Consider the following 14,394-nt stretch of genomic DNA (forward strand, 5'->3'; position numbering starts at 1 on the left):
CATTTAACACCTTGGAGTATATCTCCATGCTTTATTTTTGAGGTAATTTCCCCCGTTTTATGTATTAGACCCCCCTGCCTTGGTACTTTGGCTTTCCTTCCTCCAAATCTGCCATTTTCTTTTCTCTGTGAGCACAGCAGCATTTTCCTCTTCCACGCTTGCCTTGCTTCTAGTCCTGGCTGTGAGGAGAGGCAGGCACCTGCTGCAGGCTCTGAATGTGCCAGGGAAATTGCTGCTGTGGGCACACACTGTCCTGGCTGCTCTGGTGCTGGAGCCTCTTCTGTTAGCTTGCTGCTTTATTAAATTCTTCCACATCTGCCCTACACAACCATCCATCAGCTCTGGGGACTGAAACCTGTCTGTATCTGTCACCTGGCAGCATCAAGGTGAGAGGAATGGGGCTTTAAAGTGCTGGTGGTCAGCATCCCTCCCCCCGTACCTTTTGCTGGGCTGAAAACTGCTCCCTGTGCCCCGCTGGCTGGGTACCCACCTGGCCTCACCTCCTTGGCTGCCACTTCTTTAGGTTTATCAGAGGGACACAACCTCCAGCCAAGCAGTGTGGGGCCAGCAGACCACGTCTGGCATTGAGTCTGTTTGTGCCATGCCTGAGCACACTGTTTTTCCTGGCAGCACAGCCCACAAGTGCCTGGACAGGCATCTTCTTGCTGAACAGTTCCCTTCTGAAAGCCAGGTCTGAGTGTGGGTGACCTCGTAATTAATTGTAAGCAAGTGTGAGCTGTTCTGCTTTGTTTTGAAGGGGTTTTGTGCAATTTTATTACCTAGAAAAAAAAATTACGAATAAGCCAGTTGTCACCCTTCACTTTTCTCCCCCAGCTTTCTTATGTGAGTAGGTTGATAAACTAGAGCTAATGAGCTACTTAAATAGCAGGAATGCTAATGGCCTTCCTTTAGCAAGTAGTTAGCAGAACAGTGTTAATTATCACTGGTGCAGAGTATCAAGAAGGCACATCAGCATATGATTAGGGGCAAGAAAATTTGTAGGGAATGCAGTAACTGAGACGCTTCTTTAATGAAAGTTATAATTGGAGGTATAGCTCTAACAGCCTTCTTGTCCCAGTTTGAGGCAGCCTTTTTGGTGATTTGCTTTTAAAGATGTTTACCCATCCAAGTAAATATGTAGGTATAGGAAGGAGAGTTTCTACATGAAAATGCTTGCCTGCTTGCGGAAGCTGAATTCATGTGTTATGGTTTACAACTCCTATTTTATGGTTTAAAATACTATGGCTACTCCAGAGTAGATCTGCGGACACGGCTACTCTGCAATAACATTCTCTCCAGTTTACTCTGCTACACTAAAACAGACAAATGTGCAAGTTGTTCTCCCAGCATCACTCTGTTTTATGGACTATCAGGAGCTATTCCACTGCTGTTGTGCGGTTAAGGGTGGAACAGAGGTCTCTGTCTTGTTGCCTTTTGCAGCAAGCCCCTTTCCAGGAAGGCCACCTCCCTTTTGCCGAGGACACTTTTTGGTGTGTGTCTGCCTGACAGCTTGTTCATTTTTCAGGGCTTGCGCCCTTTGAGAGCAGAATCTAGTTTTCAGAGAGCATTGCCTGTAATGATGAACCAAACCCTGCATCCTGAGAGCTGTCCCCCTGCCCAGTGGCACTGCATTTGAGGGATCAGACCAGAAGCTGTTTTTTACCCATTTCTTTCCCTGCCACAAAATCATGAACCCGTAACAGCACTGTGCTGGTGCTCACGAGGAGTGTTGGCTGGGGGAGCACAGCTCAGGGTACCGGTGTAGTAAGTGACTTTTCTAGGATCGTCGCATACAGTTCTAATATTTATAGCATAACTGAGTGCATCTAGGCAGCATCTTCCATCACCTGATGGAGAGAGCAGGTGGCATGGGAGACACATTCATGGTTGTGATTGTTCCTTGTTTCCTTACCAAGTGCCAGCAGCTTTGACTGCTGTTCTGTAGCCCCAAAGTATCACTCCTGCAGTCTTCCCCCACAGCCGTGCTTGCAATATGACCCAGATTGTGGTGGGTAAACTGGGGCTTGCTCTCATAGTCCAATATCTGATGCATGTGTTTCATGGAAATATTTCAAGGAAAACTATCCCCAGACTCTCATCCTTACTAACTATTTCTTCAAGCAGTAAATTTGCATTGAGGATTTCTCTGGTCCTGGCTGAGCTGAGTAATTAAAAGCTTTTTTCAGAGTGCATGAAAAGGCCAAATCTTTGACATGGCTGTCAGCTGCAAAAAAGGGGAGAATTAAGCACCTGGAAATCAATCCGCACAGGATTTATTTCATTTCAGTGACCTAACAAGCTTTCCACTTCTGCTGACTCATCAACAGACAAGATTTAAATCTGTCCTGAAAAAAAATAACCAGATGACTTCCCTTATATAAAACAGTCTTTGCCAAGGGCTCACATCCTGGTTTTCTTTTCCAGAAGAAAAAAGTGCTGTGCACCTGTCATTCCCTGTGACTTTGGTTAGAAGTGCAGCTTCTCAGTATTTTTGATAAATGGATGTTTGAAGTATGTACAAGTATCTAATTAAAGCAAACCGAGAAACTCAGAGGTGATCTTTGTTCCACTCCAGTGTTTCAAGCTCTGTCCCATCTGCTCTGTCACTTCTTTTCTGTGCACTAAAGATTTCACCTAAGTGGCTTCTTTCTCAAGTTCCAAGGACCCTGTAAACTCCCAGCATGACCAGTGGCAGGTGCCAGTCCCCCTTGCTGCTGCCAAGCATCATGTCACTCCAGTCGGCAGCAGGGAAGATGGTGATGGGTGTCCATCCTGCAAAGAAATGAGAGTGCAGGGACAGGGATACTGCTAAAGGTGTGCTCCCAAACTGCAGTCCCCTACCACAGACCTGATTTTTGCACCTAAGTGTGCATCACCCTCCCCTACACATTTAGTACCTGTGCCCTAACATGAGCCGTGTTTCCTGATTCCACATTGCCTGTGGGACAAGGCATCTCCTGCTGGGAGAGAAGAAAGTCAGTGTTGCCTTACAAAATCCCTGGGCAGCCCAGACCTGAAGAGAAGGGCAGTTAATGACATGGAGAAAATAGTCTTCCAAACCTCTCCTGTTAGCTAGGGCAAATGTTGTCTGGAGGCAAATGTTGCTCTAACACCAACAGACACACAAAGTCCATTTGTTAGCATTGAAAGTGGAACACTTGATTGATTTTTTTAATTTTCTGTGGCCCTTTTAAGGAAGCACCAGTTATTTAATGAAGTCTGCTGATCCTGGGAGGAGTAAAAGGGCATAAACAGATGAGCCCAACACAGGGGAAGCAGTGCAGGAATTCTTGCTACAGGTCATACTTAGGTTCCATGCACAAATGCAAGCTATTGATATTGTCACCAGCCGGGTAACTAATTTGGCTTTGATTTCAGAAGGGCACAATTAAGGTTAACAGGATGTTTGACTTTTAGTCCTCCAACATGGGGTTACGAGGGGTGCTGTGTTAAGGAGTCGTGCTGAAGAGAGGAGCCAGAGAGAACCTGGCTTGTACCCAATCGGTAATAATAAAAATCAGGAATTTGTGCCAGGTACTGCAGTGGAAATATCCTTTTGTGTAGCGAAATTTGTGTCCAAAAGGCAAAGCCAGAAATGTAGAAAAAAAACAAGCAATTGCAGAGGAATTGAGATGTACCACTCAGCAATAAGAGAGGGCAAGTGAGATGATAATTGCCATTACACTGTACAATTAGGGAATGACTTTAACTGCTCCTGCTCTTCAGGAGGGAGAGTAACACAGCAGCAAGGTGTCTTGCTGTAGAGCTTCAGCATACCTGAACATCCATTGGTCCAAAAAAACAGCACATGCTTCCAGAGAAAGGTGATAAAGTTTCCCTTTGCTGTCTTCTGCACTCAGACTGAGACACGAGCAGAGATTTGGGATTTGGGGATCAGGCCCCTTGGAGCCGTACTGTTTGTTCTGCAGACAGTGGGCATTTTCTCTCGCTGGACTCCACCCAGCTGCTTGCCGCCCACTGAACACATGTCGGTTGTGTTCTCTTATAAAAACACCGTGAGCTGAAGTGTATTCAGCAAAGTCATTCCTCCTGGCCCAAGACCTATCTTAGGGAAAAGAAGATGTGAACTTTCATGCTTAAGATGTTATCGAATCCTTGCAAAACTTGCAATGCAGTAGGAGAGCTCACTCACTTTCCACCCCCAGGTTTTGGATAAATGTTTTGGAGTTTTTTGCCACTTACCAATTGGCAGAGCAAGAGAAGCAATCCCGTACCTGACTCCTTGCTGAAGAACTGGAACTGACCGTGCATGCAGCACCTGCTCTTTGTTACTCGGGACAGAAAGAAGACACTGAAAATGATTCTAGATCGGGTCTTGCCAGATCACAGTCAGACAACTCAGAGTCCCATCATTGCAAGGAGCCTGCAAGCCAAAAAGTGAGAGGCCAGAGCAGACCGTTTGGCAAACTGTGTGTCATTCTTGGAGCACAAGGCTGTAATAACATCCTGTGTCCTCTGGAGAGGAGATGCCAAAGTCCCAGCCTTAGCAGGTGGCTTGTACTGAGTAGAACACAACAAAGCAGAATAGTGACTGCAAGTTAACAGCAAAAACAATATCTAAGCCCTGATAAAAGTTCCAGAATTAAGAGATTGGTGAGTGGACTATAGGAAACTGAGGTGAGATCAGTTTCCAAATCCATCTGGCTTGAGGGATGGGATTTTACCTTGGATGGGAGGAAACACTGCTGTTCCTAAAACAGGCACTTAAGATTCTGTTGGGTTAAAAATTTCAAAGGTACCATAATTAACATTACCAAGACCTGTTGGTATAAAAGGTCAATATGATGCCTTAGAAGGCATAATTAGGAGTGTGGGGCAAGGTGTATTGGGAGTTTTATTTGTTGGAGACTACATTTTCAAAGCTGTTTTTAGCCTAGAATGTCACGTCACCTATGGCTGGCTTTTCATCATCCGTAGCTGATCTATCATGTCAATTTGGTGAGTGATTTATTGCCTGCTCCTTTCGGAGGATAATTGGATCCATTCCCAATAATGAAATATCTCAGTTTCTGTTGTAGAATAGCCTCAGTTCTTGCTATTGCACATGGAGGAGCTGATTGAATATGGAATTTTGGTTCATAATGAAGAGAAAGGGAAATGTGGGGAACTAAGGTGTCTGGATACAAGAGGGAATAGATTGCCAGCTGAGGTCCCTGTCTTCTGGGTGCAGTGTGTGTGCTGTTGATTTCCTGGGGGTGCATTCTTTTCACATTCAAGTCTTTTTGCTACTTTTTTAATGTCTCTCAGATTGTTAGCCACTGTTGTTCGTCTTTCAGTCTAAGGACTTTTTTAGCCGTCAGTTCTCACCTGAGACTTGGTGCTAATGCTCCTGTTTTTGTGTGTGTTATACAATGTGAATGAAGTTCTCTTTGAGAGGCCAGGAATGCTTCCTTTGCTATATCTGAAACACTGAAATTTTCTCCTCCTCCTTTCTAGAGCAGGGAGTGAAACAGAGAAATCTGGCTAAAAACCTTCCATCAGTTCTGTAGATACACTCTTCCTGTGTTTATTCACTTGTCTCTGCTTGACATTGCTGTCATGAAAGCTGATCCTCTGCTCTTTCGTGCACAGAGTAGTTTCCCCTCCTGCACCAGGCTGGCTGCTTCTCCTTCCCTTCACTGGAGCTGGAGCCAGGCTGAGTAATGAGGAGGATTCCAGTAGTCACGGAGGCCACCAGTGCTCCAAAGAATCTCCCTGCTACAGAGCCTTTAAAGCACGCACCGTGACCTCTTCATTGGTGTCTCCCTGAGTGTCATCTCTCTGTGACCTTCTGCTGAGCTTGGCCCCTCTGAGGCATCTCTACGCACACATTTGCCTCCCAGGTCAATGCCGTTGGCTGCAGGGCTGTGAATCGCTGCTTTCTCCTGACTGTAACATTTTATCACTTCACTTAGCTGTAGTTTGTCTAGATTTAAGCTTTCAGTGTCAGATTTTGCTACACCACCTTTCTCATCGGCAACAGCGTGGCAGTTTGGGAGGTGCTGCACAAGCTTTGACTGTGTCTAGAACTGATTTGCATGTGTGCACGGCCGCAGGATTTTATGCTGCAAATTGCCTGCAGTCTTTTGGTATCAACTGGCATTTCTGTCTCAACAAAAGGTCACAGACAAAGCCAGAACTGGACATTTAAATAGCCAGTGCCTTGGGACTCATCCTTACTGCTGCTACCTCTGTTTGATTTATAGAGGGTGGTTGTTTGCTGGACAGTAAATATTAAAACGTGATTGTCTTAGCTGCAGACACTCATTAAATATTACTGAGCTTTAGCAAGAGCTTCTCATACCGATTTAAATACTGCCAGGTTAGACACCCACTGATTCAATCACTGAGGTAGCTAGGGAGAAGGTGGAGAGGGCTGAGGGAAGAATAACAGATTGGGACAGAAGAATGATGGAGAGGGGAACCTTGCCATGCTGCTCACAGAGAGAAGTGCCCGGGCTCCAGAGTGCAGAATAACTGCGTTCGGAAGGCTAAAGCATGCAAAGGGCATTCAGCCTCTCATGAACAAACTCTTCCATTTTAAACATTGTGCACATGTTCAGTGGGTGGTTGTTTAGGGAGCTGTGTTCCCTCGGTATTATCATGTCTATTTTTCATCTAAGTGACTAATTTTTTTTTCTCTTCTCTCCTAGATCTCAGACCTGATACGACAAAGCACAAAAGAGTCCCCGCTCTGGGAGTTCCTCAGCTTGGGGTATGCACTCATGCTCTGCCCGTTTGTCGTTGTCCTAGGAGGGATGTTTTTCCTGGCCACAGCCCTCTTCTTCCTAAGTGACCGAGCCAAAGCCGAACAACAGTGAGTAACCTGGCAATTGCAAATGGGGAAGTACCAAAGCCTGTTTTCTCTCTCGAACTCTTATGCTTGTACTCTTTCCCTGGGCCTTGGTCCTTCCAGGTAAAGGATGTCAGGTTGTATGGTAAGAACCTCAGCTCAGCAGAGTGCATGAGGCTGCACGAAGCACAGGGGCTTGGGTCATGCTGGCTGGGCATCCTTTACACGCTTCTGCTCTGGTAGATCTGTGACTGGCTTACGACCTGGAGGGGAGCACAGCACTTACGATCACAGACCCCTTTTACCCTCGCGTGAGCATGCCACAGGCCAGGCCATCCGTGAGGGGCTGCTGTGTGCTGGACCTGTGGACTGCTAGGTGGACAGCAAGAGATACCTTACAGAGCTTGGTGGTCAGCTTTGAGCCCAGAGTGCCACCTCAGCCCCCTGTGTCCTGCTCACCCCCTCTAATCTACAGCACAGCAGGCAAGAAAGAAGGAAGCTGTGTATGTGGGGACACACGCGCTCAAGGGTCACTGTACTAAAGATAGTCTTACCCAGTCCCTTCTTACAGCTTGTAAAAAAAAGCTACTGTTTTGCAGTAAAGAAACCGATTCGGACCACCTCACGGTTGGCAACTACAGTAATTCAGAAGACGCTTCCACATGACATACACACTCCTGGGGTTAGTCTCTTTCTCCTAATTGTTGAACAATAAGAGTACCTGTGTATAATGGCATGCTGAATATGCGGGCAGGCGACTAGTCTGGAGCTAGCTGGAGGTTGCCTTTGCCTTGCTCCCACTGGGAGGAGGAGGAGGAGGTTATCATTCCTGTGAAGTGGCTGCGAGAGCCATTTGCAGCAGTAGAGGAACAATGGCATAGACGTGCTGTGGTAGCAGCAGTGCTGCATCAGACAGCCACAGCAATGGGAACTTTGTGTGACTGAGCTTCACCCATGTAGATCTCACTGCACAAGTGTTTGCATCGGTTTAGTGACTCAGATGTAGATACGTGGAGCAAAAAAACACTATGCGGACATTTTAGCAGCCTGTGATAATTGCACAGACCAAGAGAGCAGAGCATACCTTGCTGTACGTTGAAGAGAGTGGCCCTGGCGTGTCACTGTCACTAGAAATGATACAGCTACAAGGCAAAAAAGGTGTTTGGAAATTGACACAAGCGTGTGAACAGTTTGGGTGACACTCTCTGGCTCACACCATCTTATCAGATGGATGCAAGAGATTTGAAAGCAGTGCCAAAATGCTGTCCTGAGTCCCTGTAAGAGCAGCTCCACCTTCCTTTTACTAACACACACAAATACAAGATAAAGTTTTTCCTCTCCTGGTGCCTATAGGTATCTATTCCACCTATGATGAAGTGTTTAAACATGCTGGAGAAAACAAGATAAACAAGACCTCATCATGTATCTTGTAAGAAGCTTAAGTCTTGCATAGTTGAACTTTGGTGTGGCTTTGGGGATGTGGCATGACAGGCGTGTGCCCGCTTTGTTACTATCTGCTTATAAAGGCTTTAAGTTGCAGTAAGTGAAGTTGGAGATTAGATGTTAGGAAGAACCTCCTAAGAGAAAGAAGAGGGCAATGGTACAGCAGAGAATGTGGAGAAGACATGAAAACCTGTATGGGATCCTAAGGGCCTCCAGAGCCTGGGGAGCCAGGAGGATGGGAACTGCTCTGGCTGCCTTTTGGCTCTGTTCCTGTAATGCCAGACATGAGCTGTACAAGCAAGTCTAAGCAGTGCTGATCCCTTGGGGACATGGCAAGATGAGCAGAAGTTTCTAGGTGCTCAGGGTGACTTTTATTGCAGCTGGGAGCCAAAAACACAATTTGGTGATAGGGTAGTAAGTAGTAGAGAGATCACAACCTACAGCTCTCTTTTATCCTGAATAAATGTGTTTATTTTTGTCTGTTGTTGTCTAGCCTGAGCAGATTTGGTTGTACTCTGTTCCTCCCAAAGCATGCCAGCTCCCAAACCAGTCACTGGTCCACTTAGTGAAGAACCTTAGTTATGCAGGCATCAGACCTGCTTTTGCTGTACTCTCTTTTTCAGCATCCTTCTCTTTCCTGGTCCGATTCACACTCATTTCTGAATTTTACATTACTCAGTTCCTGATCCTACCGTTGCAATCTGTCCCAGTTGTCATAAACAATGGCTAACAAAGCAATCTCTCTCGAATGACTTCTGCATTCTTTCTGGATATGCCCACTCCCATGTTAAAAATACTCTGTCATCCTACCATCAGATTTCTGGAGACTGCAGCTTAATTCCGGCTTGACACACTGCTGAACAGTAAGGCAGTATCTTTAATAAGGTTGGCAGCTGCTGAGTAAGGCTTCTCTGCCTGCCATGTGCGTGGTGTCTGTGCTGTCGACTGGGTCCCGTCTGCTCTTGCTGACAGGGTTCGGTGGTCTTCTTGGAAGAATTTACAGAGAAGGATTTGTTATTAGCTGCATGTCTGCCTGTGAGAGAAGACAAGTGAGTGTTTTGCTATTAGCAGCTTAGAGCTCCGTGCTGGACTCAAACCCAGTGTCCATCTCCCAGCTATCTGACAGGCCATCTGCACTTGGCACCGCGCACCTTTGGCAACGATAACTGCCTGCCTGGCCAAGCCTCTCTCATATCCTACCTGTTATTTGCTGGGTATGGGAGAATTTCTTTTTCAAGACGCCTTATTTTCTCTCTGCAGTCAGTCGTGCTGCTCAGACAACGGGACTTGGAGCTGTGCTTTGCCAAAAGAAATCAATTAACCTGCAGGAATCACGAACGCCAGTGTCACATGCCAGAGATTAAATCCATTCATCACCAGTAGGGTCAGGGCGTGCGGGCCAGATGTCGCAGACCCCTCTAATGAACTAATATGGAAGCAAAGAAGTGTAACGCTGCTCTCTGCAGCCCTGCTCTGCCTATGGAAATTAAGCTTTCTCTGCTTTAATTTCAGTGCTTCTGTGAAAAGGAGTTTTTTTTTTTGGTTTGGTTTGGTTTGTTTGTTCCTTTGTGTGATGGTCTCTGGGTGTTTGCTTTGAGATAATTTCTTCTTCCAGGCAGGACACAGTATCAGGATAGCAACGCCACTTTCCTGTAAAGCTTTTTCCAGTTTCCACCACGTTTCCTTTCAAAAACAGAATTTCCAGGCTTTCAGTGCCTCGTGGTGTTCTTACGCTGCTTTTATCATTGCCACAGTTCTTGGCATATGTTGTGCACTGCTTTTGGAGCACAGGAATTCCAGTCAATGGGGTTGCCCCTCTCACAAAAACACTCAGAAAAAAATCTTTATATAGCAACTCTTTTCCTAAAAAAAATCCTGATTCTTTTACAGTGTCTTTGATACTGTCTTAGGAGTCTGACAGCTTAAAGAGGCTTTCAGTCAATTTAGGACTAGCAGAGAACACGATACAGTACATCACTCTGTAATATAATCCAATCGTTTTTGGTGCAATTTTTAAAACACAAATTTAGCCTCACCCTTCCAAAGTGCTAAGAGAGACAAAATGGTTAGAGAATAGTTTCTGTAAGAGCTCTTATGCACTCGTAATCATAAATATAGCAGTTCTTTATGAAACCACTCCACTACAATTACAGCTGTGGTTTCACTCGGCTATCCTGTTGGTCCTTTCCTGTTCTGTAGTGCTGCAGTGGAGGGCTAAAGCAGTCATGTTTTCTCTCCAAACATACCTACCTTCTGTTATATATTTCTCTTACATGCATAATGAAAATTTATGACACCCAAGTGGTACTTGGAGATGCTCTGGGAGAGCGTATATACAAGGAGAGGGGAGAGTATCCTGCCAGGACAGAGCCCTGCAGAAACAGATCAGAAATCTTATTATCATCCAGATAATAATAATTAGTTACAATAATAACTTAGAATAATTATTACAATTAACATGTTAATGACTAATATAAATATTATAATAATTATTGTAATAACTAATTAATATCAGCCAGATAATATAATTAGTTATCAGCCAGAAGGCAACTTCCAGAGGTCAGGAGCACTTCAGGTACTTCACTTGGAAGTAAAAGCTCAGCACTGCTGGGAATTGCATCTGTGGTCTACGGCTTGTTTCTTGCTCATAATGCAGATAACTTGAGAAAACAAAGCCTCACCCTGGAGAGCTGCAGAAGAAATGCCTATATTAGTACTTAGTAGGAGCAGTGGCTTCACTAGTAATTAGGAAGAATGTGCTCTTTTCATTATGAAAAGTTTTTTAAAAAAAGTCCTTTCCACAAGCTCTGACCACTTTTGGATGCCAGGGCACATAAATCACTGTAATGTAATTAGCGTGTAAGATGATTTTTTCTGGGCAGTCAGCATGAGTGTCAGGAGCATCAGGAGCTTTGCTGTGCAACGCTCCTCTGTTTCTGCACAGACACCGACCTGTGGGACCACAGATGCTCTGCAGCAGGCACAGGCTGGTTCTGTAGTCCAGGGTCCAGTCTCCAACGATGTCTACTTCCAGTTGTTGCTGAGAAAAAAAACAAATTCACCTAGATTTTTCCAGAAAGACACCACCCTGTGCAGGTGTCGGATAATCTACCCCTCAAATGATTTTTTTTTCCTATATCATTTTTTATTTAATCACTGATTTTGTACCTGGAGGCTTGAGATTTTCTGTTCTTTCCTGTCCCATCCAGCCATACAGCAAGATGCTCTGGATGGCTATCCAAGGTTTAGAATTGTTCAGTCTCTCCCTGCATCCTGTATGATATATGCTGGGTATTTCTGCCAAAGATACAGCAATGCAGATCAGGCAGCAGGATGCAACTGCAGCGTATATCCCTGGCGCAGACACAAACAGAAATAAATAGCTGCCCTGATGCAGCTGGTCACAACAAAAGAATTCAGGTATTTAACTAGCTACCACCCATCACTGCAGAGAGACCTGCAGGCATAAATGGCTCACCTGCTTGTTTACATGACTGGTAAAGAATCAGGTTACTTTAACACCTCTAGAAGGGTTTTCTTCTTTCCTAAAATCAAACATTTCATTAGGAAGAAAAAAAAAAAAAAGATTTGATCAGGTGAGGAAACTCTAGCTGAGTAGCAGTGGTAATTAACATTTAATTTTAAAAGTGGTGGGTAAAACACTGCAAAGAAAATACTTATTACAGACTAGATAGTGCAAGACAGAAAGAACAATTCCTAGTCCCTGCACCTTTTCTGCTGTCTTAAACATGGCAAATCTGAAAATTGCATTACAGGAAAAATGAGAATAATCCATTTTCAGACTCTGTCTCCTGCCTCACATCAGGCTTATTTTTAGCCTTTTCTAGAACTAGATATAAAATGATCTTCCAGTTCTCCTATTGCAGCAATTTGAAAGTGCCTGACCTTATTTTTGCTTTGCAGATTCTATTATGTGGGGCAGGGGAAGGACTCACAGAGCTGTCAAGCCTCCTTTCTCTGATTTTTCTGTGGCAGTGGTTAGAGACAGAAAGGAACCCATCAAGTGAGCTTATGCTGTTGTCAGTACAGGAGAGTCCCCTCCGTTAACAGTGTCACAGGTATAACTGGGGGGCTGGATTGATGCACAGCACATTCCACTCTGGTCATTTGCATTACTGAAAAGAATTTATCTTTCATGAGATAATTTAAGATGTGCTGCAAGGTGGTTTTTTTAGAGAAGCTGAACATGAACTTTAGAGAGCTGTCTCAGTGCTGCATTGAAGCAGTGCCAGTCTGAGGATTTCAGGGCCAGCTAGTGGATTTAATCACACAAGTCCCATACAGGGATATTTGAACAGTTCACCCACTGCTGATATTCAGCTATTTATGGGGAATAACACTATTGCTTTGCTTGCTTTTTTCACTTTACAAAAAAAAAAAAAAAAGAGTTAAATATTTCCTATAGGAATATAAGCTCAGGATACTTTTTTAGCCCAGATAAGATGCCCTTAGCCTTTTGAAGGCATGCCGATTTGCAGCAAAAAGCCCAGCTTAGGATGCAGAGGCTCTGTGATGATGAAGGGAGAAAGGCGAGGAGTGTGTTCTGAAGATCATAGAGTGACATGAAAAAGATGCATAGACTTCAGATGGAACAGGATTAGACTATTAGATGGTTTATATGGAACCAAAGAGTTGGGAGGTGGTGAAAATATACATGTAAGTAGTTTTTTTATTAGTGGAAAAAGCCTACTTGTAGGACTGGTGTGTGGTTCTGGGGTTGTGTGTTTTTGTTTGTTTGTTTTTTCCCTGTTTACTAGTTGTGTTTGTAAATCTGTAAATGGAGCTAGCAGATACAAGAATGTAGTGGCTTGGGACTAGCTGAATTTTAAATGCTGATTTGCTTTCTTCAATTGGGAGCTGCTGGTTTCATGCAGATGGAAAATAGGCCTTATACCAAACAATTAACTGTTTTGTTCTCCTGCTTTAGTCAACCTGCAGATTACCTGCAGGTTATGTAGGAAGATGTCAAAGGTCAGTCTGGTTGTTCACAGACACGTTGAGATGAATCGCGGTCCTTACACAAAAAGCTCACAGCATTTGAAATATGCTGTTCAAGTTAATTGTTGGCAGCAGGAGCTTTGCTTAAGTATAGGCAGAAGGACAGAGCCAGCTGGTGCTGGCATAGCTCTTGCTGTCTGCAGGCTGTGGCAGAGGCTGCAGGCAGAACGTCGTGGTTGTCCAAGCCCCTCCATTGCCCGTACATACTGTCCTTTTGAGGTTAATCTCCTGTGCTACAGTATTCCTAGACTATTCCCAGCTGTTTGCTGTTCTACAGCAGAAAGGGAATTGTTCCATGTGGCTGAAGTTAGAGGGAGGCACAGCTTCCTTTTCCAAGAGCATCACAAGAACTGCTTTGAGTCCTGCTGTCTTGGTTACTGACTCTGCTGTGACCTTCAAGAAGTAAATGCTATCCCTAAAATGCTCATCAGCTGGAGAACAGGATTAAAAGCTCTTGCCCACAAGGTGGAAGGGGACTTAAACCATATGCTCACAATCGATGAAATATGGCACATTGTCACTGCAAAGGACAGTTCTTGGCATGCAAGGACATTGCCACACAGGAAGGTATTTTAAACTCATGCTAAGACAGTTTCTTTGCTAAGGCTGCCCTGGCACAGGTACGAAATCTGATGAAATCTCATGCAGGTGACTGGAGCAACGGAACAGAAAGCAGTCTTCCAAGCCAGAAAGCCTTTCTGACACAGGGAAATAGAACCAGTAATGAAAAATGCTGCTTTGCCAGTCTGTTTCCTGAAGACTGTCACAGTCACAGAACGTATTATAAAGGTATTGACTTTTATCAGCAGCAGATGACCTCTTCACGTGGAGAACTGCATGCTCATATTCATGGCAACTGTGTTAATAGGCTAATTAGCACTTAGCATAATGGCAGTCCGTGGACTTGTGCACTCTGAACCTGGACCAGAGGTGTTTGGCAAGGCAGATTTTCAGCCAGTTGTGACTCTGTGTGTGTGTTAGAGTAATTTAATTGTGGTTGGGGCCTTGGCTTGAGTGACGTCTTTTAGTAAAACAGGGACAAAACTGTTAGCTTATTACTTCCAGTACTTCCACGAGGCCTGTCTGAAGTGTTCTGGCTTAGTCATTCCTCAAGTTGCTGCCTGACCACAACCACATGC

The 14,394-nt window shown here is 44.7% G+C and overlaps 1 protein-coding gene and 1 long non-coding RNA gene across 7 annotated transcripts in view; one reads left to right on the forward strand and one right to left on the reverse strand.

Moving 5' to 3' along the window:
- Positions 1 to 14,394, forward strand: part of LOC101791126 (sphingosine-1-phosphate transporter SPNS2) — a 135,321-nt gene that overhangs the window by 106,901 nt on the left and 14,026 nt on the right. For 2 of the 3 annotated variants that reach the window (XR_003492749.3, XR_005260377.2), the window contains 2 exons: positions 6,654 to 6,817; positions 7,393 to 7,475. Coding sequence is in view for 1 of the 3 variants with exons in the window: in XM_027445956.3 (XP_027301757.3) it covers positions 6,654 to 6,817 (164 nt within the window). In the remaining 2 variants the exon portion in view is untranslated. The remainder of the gene's footprint in view (positions 1 to 6,653; positions 6,818 to 7,392; positions 7,476 to 14,394) is intronic. The other variant, XM_027445956.3, reaches the window with a different exon arrangement.
- Positions 8,297 to 11,815, reverse strand: LOC106019454 (uncharacterized). 4 transcript variants are annotated; one of them, XR_011804341.1, is made up of 5 exons: positions 11,405 to 11,814; positions 11,189 to 11,276; positions 10,487 to 10,608; positions 9,437 to 9,558; positions 8,297 to 9,269 (listed from the first exon to the last, which is right to left on the reverse strand). It is a non-coding gene; the product is annotated as an uncharacterized lncRNA (long non-coding RNA). The 4 variants fall into 4 exon arrangements; XR_011804339.1 differs by having other exon boundaries at positions 9,437 to 10,608; positions 11,405 to 11,815; XR_011804340.1 differs by having other exon boundaries at positions 8,297 to 10,013; positions 11,405 to 11,812.

Source organism: Anas platyrhynchos, chromosome 20 (assembly GCF_047663525.1).
Source record: "Anas platyrhynchos isolate ZD024472 breed Pekin duck chromosome 20, IASCAAS_PekinDuck_T2T, whole genome shotgun sequence".
NCBI classification, from domain to species: domain Eukaryota; kingdom Metazoa; phylum Chordata; class Aves; order Anseriformes; family Anatidae; genus Anas; species Anas platyrhynchos.